The sequence below is a fragment of the Macrobrachium nipponense genome, chromosome 21 (assembly GCF_015104395.2).
Source record: "Macrobrachium nipponense isolate FS-2020 chromosome 21, ASM1510439v2, whole genome shotgun sequence".
In the NCBI taxonomy this organism is placed as follows: domain Eukaryota; kingdom Metazoa; phylum Arthropoda; class Malacostraca; order Decapoda; family Palaemonidae; genus Macrobrachium; species Macrobrachium nipponense.
Genome location: NC_087212.1, coordinates 41,510,560 through 41,520,871, shown reverse-complemented (window position 1 = coordinate 41,520,871; position 10,312 = coordinate 41,510,560). Strand labels below are relative to the sequence as shown.

Here is a 10,312-nt window from a genome sequence, read left to right as displayed (position 1 = left end):
CTCTTCTTCAGGTATCAGTTTCAGTTTCTTGACATACAACAGTTCCTTCACAGACAGGGGTGATTAAGGAGCCTCAGTCATTGATGGATGTGTCAGCTGGTCTTTGCAAGAATTATATGCCTGATGATTCTTCTGCTCATAAGAATGGTCAATGTAGATATCCAGGGGTGTTATTAGGAGTGCCCCAGATTTATGCCCTCTTTTGATGTTGAGCCTCTCTCTTACTTATCTTTCTGCGTTGTCCTGGAGTGTACACATTTCACTTCATGAAACCACCTGCTGTTTTGAAAATGAACAGGCATGAAAGGGTGATGAAAATTTTAATGCAGAATATTCTGCTGTCTTACTTATTAGCTTTTAAAAAATCAACATGTTAGTGTTGCAGAATTTTTCAGTTTTTTAAATATATTTTACCATTTTTAATGAGTACAAGTTCTCATAATCACTTATCTTGAGATATCATAAAAGTCATGAAAACTTGAGGTGTGAAGTAACAAATTGAAGTTTATATGTGGTGTTGCCATATTAAATGTTTGGGAAATAGGAAAAGTTATTGTAAAGTAGCTTAGTGCTCTGGAAGCATTATGATATGCATTATATTTTAATAATTGGGAAAATTGTTTTATAATAAATATACTTTTATTCCTATTTCATAGGTCTTGTCCAGAGTGTCGAACACAAAGTGATTATGTCATACCTTCTCGATACTGGGTAGATGACAAAGATAAGGAAGAAAAAGAAAAACTTCTTGTCAGTTATCGACGAGCTTTAAGGTAATTTATAGTTTTTAATTTGTTATAACTTTGATTTTGATTAGGCATTATTTAAATCCCCAAACTCTAGCCGTGTTTCTTGCCTTCTGCTCCCTTTTTTCTGCTATAATTGATATGATTTTATCACTCAGAATATAAAAGAGGGGAAAGTTGAGGTCTATCTCTTCACTTGTAAATTCATGGACCTAACATATTTAACTGAGGTGAAAGTCTCAGATTTATGCCCTCTTATTACTGGGTCATATAAATATACAGATGACCTTAAAGGCATGGGAGCTGCTTTTTCCAGGTATAGCAGGTTGGTACATGGGATTTCATCCATGGAATTACGAGTATATATTGAAAAACAGGATATTGTATAAGAAAATATTATTTTGCGTGAATAAAATTGTGCACATCTGTACTTTTTAAGGATGCATGGAAAATATTGGAAAAAGTTGCCGGGAGGAAAGGCTGAGAGAAATTGTTAACATTTATAACTGCCAGTTTGACTTTATTATTATTGTTGTTATTATTATTATTATTATTATTATTATTATTATTATTATTATTATAGTAGTTTAACACACACACACACACACACTAAATAAATAAATAAATAAACTCACACTCCCATACATACACTCTAAAAAGGTATATTAAAATTTAGAATAAGTCAAGTAATATTTAGAATTTGTTTGTTTAATTTATTAAGTTTTTGTGCTTGAAACCTGAGACTAACAACAGAAGCACACTTTATAAGATGTCAGCTACAGGAGAAATACCTTGCATGGATTTGTGGATTTTGAAAAAGTGTTTGACAAATAAGTAAAAGGGCATTACAAAGGAAGAGGATATCAGAAACAGTTATCAAACTAGTGATATTACTGTACCATAATACTAGATCTAGATTGATGACGGTGACAAGTTTATCAGAATTTGATGTAAGTATTGGTGTGTATAAGAGATCATGGCTGAGTCCATTGCTGTTTATCAAAAGTAATGGTAAAGCTGTAAATCTGGGGAAGAAAAGTTGGTTCCAAGTAGCTGCTTTATGCAGATGACCGGTTTTGAACTGCAGAATTTGTGGAAGAGGCAATGGAAATATTTAAGAGTTGTTATAGTAGAATTGAGACAGGACCAAAAATCACAATAAGTGAAACAGGTCTAATGGTGACTGGAAAGGAAACAGTGGACAAAGTAAAGTCAGCAAAATAACTATCTTGGTTTTGTTAGATTGTTGTGAAAGTGACCTCTATACTGTGTACTGAAAGTTAGGGATGATGTGACAAGGGGTGGTGAGGATTACTAAATATACATGAAGTAAGATATTTTCAATGCCAAAAATATTTTACAGAGCAAATAAGGAAGAGAGGGGAGTTTAGAATCCTGATGTGATAAATGGGCAAGTATTAGATGAGGTATAGTATTTCCATTCTTTCATTACTTTGCAACACTGGACTAGGAAGCAGTTCATACATGAAAAGTAACATAACCAGACGTGTTTGTAGGTATTTAAGATCACCGAGGGAGGAAAATAGGATAGCTTATGCCAGAGTATCTGCAAAGGAAAAAAAAATTAGATAAAAAAGATTAAATTCTTATTATGGAGGAAATATATATCATTCATAACATTCAACAAGATTTGGAACAAACTAAGTAAATGTTGGGCAAATTTACTCTATCTATATTTCCAATTTTAGTGGGTCTATACTAATATTCCCAGTTCAGAGCAATTAGCAGAAGTAATAGATCAACCTTTTAGGAGTATGTTGGATAAATTTCCATATTCCCCAGAATTTTAGCAAATTTGAATTATTAGAGTGACTACCCCACCCTTCATCAAACTCATCAGCTACATTGCCTGATGAAGAAATAAGAAATAAGGTATGAAAATTTTATTATCTTTTGGAGAGTAGCAAATTGTTCTAATGGGGTACACAGTCCACCTCAACGGTGCACTGTACATTATTTGAGGTTCTTTATGGCATCACTGTATCCCTTACCTGTAACTCATTTCATTCCCTTTTGCTGTACTGCCATTCATATTCTCTTTCTTCCATTTTACTTACCACCCTTTCCTAACATTTGTTTCATAGTGTAAGTACAAGGTTTTCCTCCTGTTACATCTGGGCCTTTGTCCTAAATTCTATATTCTCGTTTATTCTACTTAGATACTTTGAATAGTTTCATGAAATATTTGTTCTTATCCCTTGTCCTGGAACATCTGTGTAATAAGTCCAGGACTTATTATGAAAGAGTCCAGATCTTGCTGAGCGCTATAAACCTTTTAGCACTCGCAGGTTGTACATTCAGTTTATATGCAGTAGACTGATGCTATTTGAAAGTAAAAAAAAGAAAAAAAAATTTCCCTTTCAAACTGACACCTTGGATTTTTGAAAATCAGCAAGGTTGACATGATGTTTTGCTTCGATACCCCACTATTTAGTGTAAATTCTCCTGACAAGACTCCAGGAACAGTTGACTTTTGTTGTTATTTATTGTGTCAGTTTTCTTGTCTGTCTAGTGTATGGTTGCTGTCCTTATTAGGACATTTTGGGTTTGTAACATCCAGCTTTTTCATCTAGGGTTGCAGCTTGACTCATAATATTTTATTAATAATATTCTGCTTTGTTCATGGATTTCAGTGGTATAGATATTTGATCTGAACTGCCTTTCCTAAAAATCATAATTTTTTTAAAACTCTAAGCATTATATAAGTTTCTTTTTATAGTGTATTGAAGATAAGCATATTGGGTATTTACATCAGCCAAGTAACCTTTCTTTTACTGTTATGCCATGCTAACACTTCTGAATCATCACTCTCTGTATCCTTATTCCAAATTCCTCAGAAAAGAGTAGTTAGTTTGTGAGGTGGTATTTTTGTGAGGTATTGACAAGCTACATGAAAAGGTTATTTGATTGATATACTGTACAAGAAGGTAAAGATGTCCTGAATGTATTGATGAATAAATTGTAAGTTTTTTAAGCGAATCAGTAATAAATTACAATTGTAATTAGGGATTAACTGTTTCATGTGCACCACTCCCTACTGACAGCAACATCAAATTGTGTTTGTTTTGTATACATAAAACATTGTGTTTCCAGACTCATGATTTATTTGTCTATTGTAGTGCAAAACCATGCAAATACTTCAAAGAAGGGCAAGGGCAATGTCCTTTTGGGAACAAATGTTTCTACCTTCATGCCCTTCCTGATGGCACCAAGAAAGATGTTGGCCCACCAAGGCGAAGGCGGCGTTTTACTGCTGATGGAGAATTGCAGTCATATCTTGAAGTAAGTATTTTTCTAATCAAGTTATTGTAATTTCTCATGGATAAACAATTTAAAACTTCAGAAAGTGAGCTGAGTTTTTAGTTTTATTATGTATAAATGTTTAACATTGCAAATTAATTATAAATTACTCCGACTCATGACACTTCAGTATTGTTATTCCTTTATTTATTTTCAATAGAACATGGTGCTTTGGGATTTCATTGAAGAGCGTGAACACCGGCTTGAATTGCTGCGTGGCTCCATTCAAACTCTGCTGCTGGAGTTACAGCTAGAAGATTTGGCTGATGACTTTTATTTTGCAGATGACTCTGTGTCAGAAGCATCAGACCTATAGATTCTAGAAGTAGATGACTTTAGAAAGAAATACTTTATATATACATGTAATACTTCTAATTGATGGAACTTAGGCTTATTGCGTGTTACTATTACCAATAACCTACACCTGCGTTGAAAGTAATGTTAAGCAAGTAAGTTAACATTTTGAAAGTGACAAATTTTTTTTTTTTTTAATCGAAGGAGGATTTGTTTAATTGGTTTTAGGTTACACTGTCTCATTTTTGTTTTAGGTTATTTGTAGTAAGTCATTCAGGTTTACAGTGATACTGGTGATTTTGGAATGCCAAATCTGCTTATCCTCAGGAAGGCCTACCTACTTTTCACAGTAATATACTGTACTTACAAAAATTGTGTGAGCACATATCTACAAAAAACCTAGAACAAGTTCAGTACTTCATAACTTATTTTTAATTCTTTTAAAATGTGTTGTAGATGTGAAGTTTGTTGCAATATGTGATAGGTTCTCAAGAAGGGTTTTATGACCCAACTTGTGTGTGGTAGTACCGGATAATGTACCTTTTCTGTGTATGATACTAGATGATGTACCATCATCATGTATGACAATGCCAGGGAATGTACTTTTCCATTTGTGGTAGTACCAGATGCTTTACCAAACCATTATTGGAAGTACTGGATGATACAACAACTCCATGTATGGTAGCACTGAATAATGTACCATTTCCTCTCGTCGGCATGTCATAGGTTTGTATTTATAGTGCATATTGTATTTGCAATTACTCTTGTAGTTGAACATAAACCTACAACTTCCTGGTATCCGCTGATAATTACACTGTGACATAGTTGTGCTGATTGTGTGTACATGTACATTTCTTTTTCTTTATGGATGTATTTTTTGGCAGTTAATGTATAAATGTATCTCATGAATGTGAGGAATAATTTACTCAATCAGTTGCACCCAAATAAAAAAAAAAACACGGATAGTTATAGGATGTATTAAGGACGAGCATCATTCTTATTGGTGTTTTTTCTGAGAGCACAGTAATGGAATTTATGAATAAAAAAAGTGTCTGCTTTGAAAACTTTTCTACATGATGAAACAAAGTTTAAAAAATAAATTTGTTGTTAAATCCTTTGTGTCAAATGGTCTTTTATGTGATGAAAAAGTTTCCTGAATCTGGATTAACCTTATTTTTTCTTTATCTTTTTTTTTTCTTTCTTTTACTTAAACATTTACATATAAAAGTGTGAGAGATTGAGGAAATGTGATTTTTAGTGTCTTACTGGTAATTTTTGAAATTCATGCAATAGCTTGATTCTCCATAATAGCAATGTTTGCTTGTTCATAGGATAAGATAGGGTATTGCAAGGTTCAATGTGGATGTATTTGATTAATTTATGTGAATTGAGTCAACCATATGGGTATGTAAAGGGAAAACGGGGTGTTATGTCCCATCTTTTTGTTTTATTTATATGAAGCACCACTTATCTGCCTTTTCATATGTAGAGTTCAGTGAATGTAAGATGTCAGTAGCGTGGTGGTTAAAAGGAATTAGAAAATTTCTTCTGTTTTGCAGTGGGTTCAGTATTGGTAATGAAGGTTGAGCATTCAGCTTCTTTAGGTAATCACACTGAAGTTAAAAACACACTGTGATAATTCAACCAATATATGCCTATGGTCTGTTTCATTCCTTGAATATTGATAAAATTTGTCAAGTAGCAGGTATGCTAATAACAAAAAAACACTTATGCTTGTGAACATAGATACTCGTACACCTATCAAGCAGTTTTTTCTTTTTGGGGTGATGTGGTCTGGTTGTACCTTCAAAGTTGTTACTTTTAGTATCTATGTTTTAGGGTCCAACCTTGAATTTGGTGATGACACTATGGTTTTTCTAATTCGGGATCATTAATTTTGATACTTTGAAATTTACTGTATGATTTTGATTTATTTTACTTGATAGTACACATTTATAGTATTCTGCTAGTAGGTCTTTGGATCACTTGGTTATAAATGGGTTTCCATGATATTTCAGGACTTTTGCAGTTAGTACTACTTGAATAAGACACGTTATGCACATAGCAGTTTGTCCAAAATGTTGTGTTGTATGTTGTGCCATTATTAATTGGCTGGATTAATCTAGTACTGATTATTTTGGAAAGAGTACATACTTTCATTATTTGGTGCTCACCTTTAAATTCTGAGTTAGCAGTCATCATTTGACACATTTCTTCAGTTAAACTTGTGAAATTAAAAGCTTTTTCATGCTTTCAAGGGACAGCAATACACACTTCTAGTCGTATAGAATGGTAGGCGCACACTTGTGATTATTGTAGTTTTATAAGCTTTAATGAACATATACAGAGCCATCTGTAATACTATGATTTCAAGAATGAAGTTACTGAAGTGTTTTTAGTATTAAATTAATGTTCTCTAACTGCTGTTATAGTAATTTAAAAGAGTACATACTGTAATTGAGAATGTTTAAAAATCACTAAGTGATAATGTATAAAAAGCAAACTTAAGCAGAAGACAATTTGCCAAAGCAAAGAGCAATGGTTATTTCTATTGGTGATAAGTGCAGGACACCAATTTCAAGTTGGCATACTGTATTAGGCATGTATACAACTAAATTCATTGACATCTTGTTATTGGGCTGAAAATAGTGGTAAGCTTTTTGCTTAAGTACATTTTGAGTAGTTCAGGGATTACTTAAGATTTTTAGATTTTTGTATTCTGGATTACCATCCTTAGTTGAGAACTAATTTTTTTTATATATTTTTGTTGAAATTTAAATAATTACATTCTTGTGGATTCTTAACAATTGTAAGAATCTTCAGTAGTTTCTGCCTGTTTAAATAAAACATTGCTGTCACAGTTTGCTCCTTTCCATGAGAAAAGCTTTTGAGAGTTCTGTGGAGGGAGTGTAGCACAAGGTTTCAGTGTACAGTTACTTAGCAAATTTGTTAGTGGCCAGTATCCTTTTTACATAACCCTAATGCTGGGCTTTTTGTTTAGAAAACCCCTTGACGTTAACATTTCACTTGTTTATTGAGAAGCAACATCACTGAAGGTGCAGAATGCTGTGATGAGCCAAAACTGCAACATCCCTTTATGGTCATAAATTTAACTGTATTGACAGTGAACAAAAAATGTGTCTGATTCACAAGTGACAGACATTGCCTTTTAAACTGCCAGGTTCACTGTCATGTATATTAGCACATTTTATAACATGATGAACCCATTTTTGTTACACAGTTTGATTAAGTGTGACCATAGCTGTTTTGGTATTGTAAGACTATCTGATAATTCAGATTAGTAATGCTTTGGTCATTCATATATGAAATGTTTGTTCTGCTGCTCTCAAAATTGACATCATCAGTTCAGGATTTATTTATTTTGAGACCTTGGATAGTGAAATGTGGAAGTTTGGCATATAAGAAGTGCCTTTCGAAACATGTTCATATTTTAAATGATTTTTCACGTAGATTGTGTGACCATTGCTTGATATATATACGAAAGGATATTGGTGACACTTCATCCATCTAGTTGGCTCTTAAGTGTGTTGCAAATTTAATTATAGTATTACTACAGCTTTTGGGAAGAGGAACTTAGTATTGGGTTCTCAATTTTTGTAGGTTCATGTATCATCAGCCTATTGATAATGCTTATGATAATGAGCATACACAGAAATTATCCACGGGTGACTGGTTTGAGTGCTAATTATGCATGCAAATGATCAAAACATTTCAAATGGAACATTGTAGTTTAGTTGCATGTCAAAAAATCTTTTGAAAAATATTTGGGTAATCTACAGTACAAAGTTATGAACGTCTGTAGATTGATGTTTCTTATAAATTTATCTGTAATTTTTTCCTTGTTGGTATGTCAGTTCCTAACCGTAAACTTTAAATAATTGGATTATTTTGGGATTTAGTAGCTTCTTAGGATGGTTTAGCATTGGTTTCTGGTACTGCACTATTATTATTTTATTTTACTGGTATGTGTACTGATGTATTGTTGTGACAGTTTACGCTGGTAATTTCCTCACATTACTTTTCTGATATTTAGTGATTGTTTTTATCTGTAGTCAGTGTGTTCCCAAGATGTATTTATTTGTAACCATTCCATATCTAGTGTTTAGTACAATTAATTACAAAACAGGGCTAAAAATTTTGTGTTACATTTTCAAGTCTCTGCTTTACTTCACACCACATCTGGACCCTGAAGGATGATTTGAAGCATTTATGTGGCCAAGTATCCACAATTTTTTTCTTAGTAACATCCCCATGGAATATCAGATTACATTTATATAGTGTCTGTGTTGGTGTTACAAACATCTGTAATCATATAATATTCAGTGTTGAATATGAAGTGTATTTGCAGCTGAACTGTAATGCAGTATAGTATTGAGTTTAATAGTCATAATTATTCATTCGTCGTTAAGAGAGTGACATTTACTAATTTTGAAATGAAATTTCTTATTAGTACAATGTTTTTGGTTAAATTCTGTCCTGCCAAATTATCCTCTCTGGCTTAAGATAATTTTACTTGTTCAGATCACTGACTACAAATTCATGTATTTTTCATGTCATACAAATTTTTCCTTTCTATTTCCAGTCATTATTTTTAATATCTTGTCATGCCTTTCCTTTTTTCCCTCGACTAAATTGGTGCTCATATTTCATTCCTTTCTTTTTAAGATCCATTTTCAGTATTACAACAAATGGTAAATTTTGAGTTTAGGCTTCTCTATTAAATATGCATTTTATGTATAAAATTGTATTATTGTATCATCTTCATTGTTATTAATTAGGATTTATTGTGTAATTCATATTGAAAAGTACTATTGGTGAAATAGTGGTTTCAGAAATTTTATCAAAATGCAAGTAACCCTTTTCTGTATAGTTGATCATTGAAACAAATATTACTCTACCTTCAGTTGCTCAAGAAATATTATGGTGGGGGACAGTGTTATCTCAGCAAACATGAAGTGCAACTGCTTGACCCAAAACATTTATATTATACTGTATGGCATGTTACCCTGCACCTGGACTGCCTATAAGGGGGCAGATTCCTTTGAGATAACTTTAAACAGTTAAGTAAGGAAAGAATAGCAATTACGGACTAATGCATAGTTTAGTGGTTACATTTAACTGAATAGTTTACAGTCTTGTAGCTTGTCTTGAGCTGGTGTTAAAATAGTACAGTGAATTAAAAATGAAAAAACTTTACCTTCCACTCACCAAAAAAATGTGTGAAAAACTAGTGAAAATTTCATAAATAAAAAAAAATGCTTTTGAACAATTTTGGGTATTGTAGTGGTATACTTGCCTCTAGTTTGTCAAAATGGTAACTTGCATAATTATTGTACATAAAAAAATAAAGGAGTTCACTATTAGCTGTACATAACTAGATAACCCTCCTAATAACATTATTTATAATTATATATTTTTTCATTATCCTTTTGCATTCTGTTTGATGTGTACACATTTTTCAGTAATTTATTCTGCCTGCTGCAATCAATTGGGAAATAATTCTTAATTTTTCAACCTTGTAAAATGTTACAAGTTTGCTATTTCACGTAAGAACTCTCATCTTTACCAGTCTTATGTAAAGTTGAATTTGAAAGCTTGGGTTTTCCCGGATATCATGGGTAACCTTTTTTTTTCCCAATGCCATGACAATTTTGTAAGTTTTTACTAAAAAATGCATTATATGTTTGAAAATTGTTTTTATCTATGAAATCTTCCCATCTCTCTTACTTGTGTAAGGGAAACTTGGAAAGATAAGCAATGTAATGTAAATAACAGAAACATTTTACTGTACTTTACAGTACCAGGGTACAGATATCTGTTACAACACTAGATTTGAAAAACCCACTCTCCTTTTTCTCACTATGTGTATGATCAAACCTGGATAGTGCTAATTGCAACTTCTTGGATGACAATATAATGAGCATTTCATG

General features: G+C 32.5%; 1 protein-coding gene across 1 annotated transcript in view; it reads left to right on the top strand.

Annotated features, from left to right (window-relative positions):
* The window catches only part of LOC135197961 (probable E3 ubiquitin-protein ligase makorin-1), a 48,401-nt gene extending 38,610 nt beyond the window's left edge, over positions 1-9,791 (top strand). The window contains exons 6-8 of the mRNA XM_064225260.1: positions 657-773; positions 3,887-4,049; positions 4,228-9,791. Of these exons, the coding sequence (XP_064081330.1) occupies positions 657-773; positions 3,887-4,049; positions 4,228-4,383 (436 nt within the window). The 3' untranslated portion in view covers positions 4,384-9,791. The remainder of the gene's footprint in view (positions 1-656; positions 774-3,886; positions 4,050-4,227) is intronic.
* Positions 9,792-10,312: the final 521 nt, after the last annotated feature.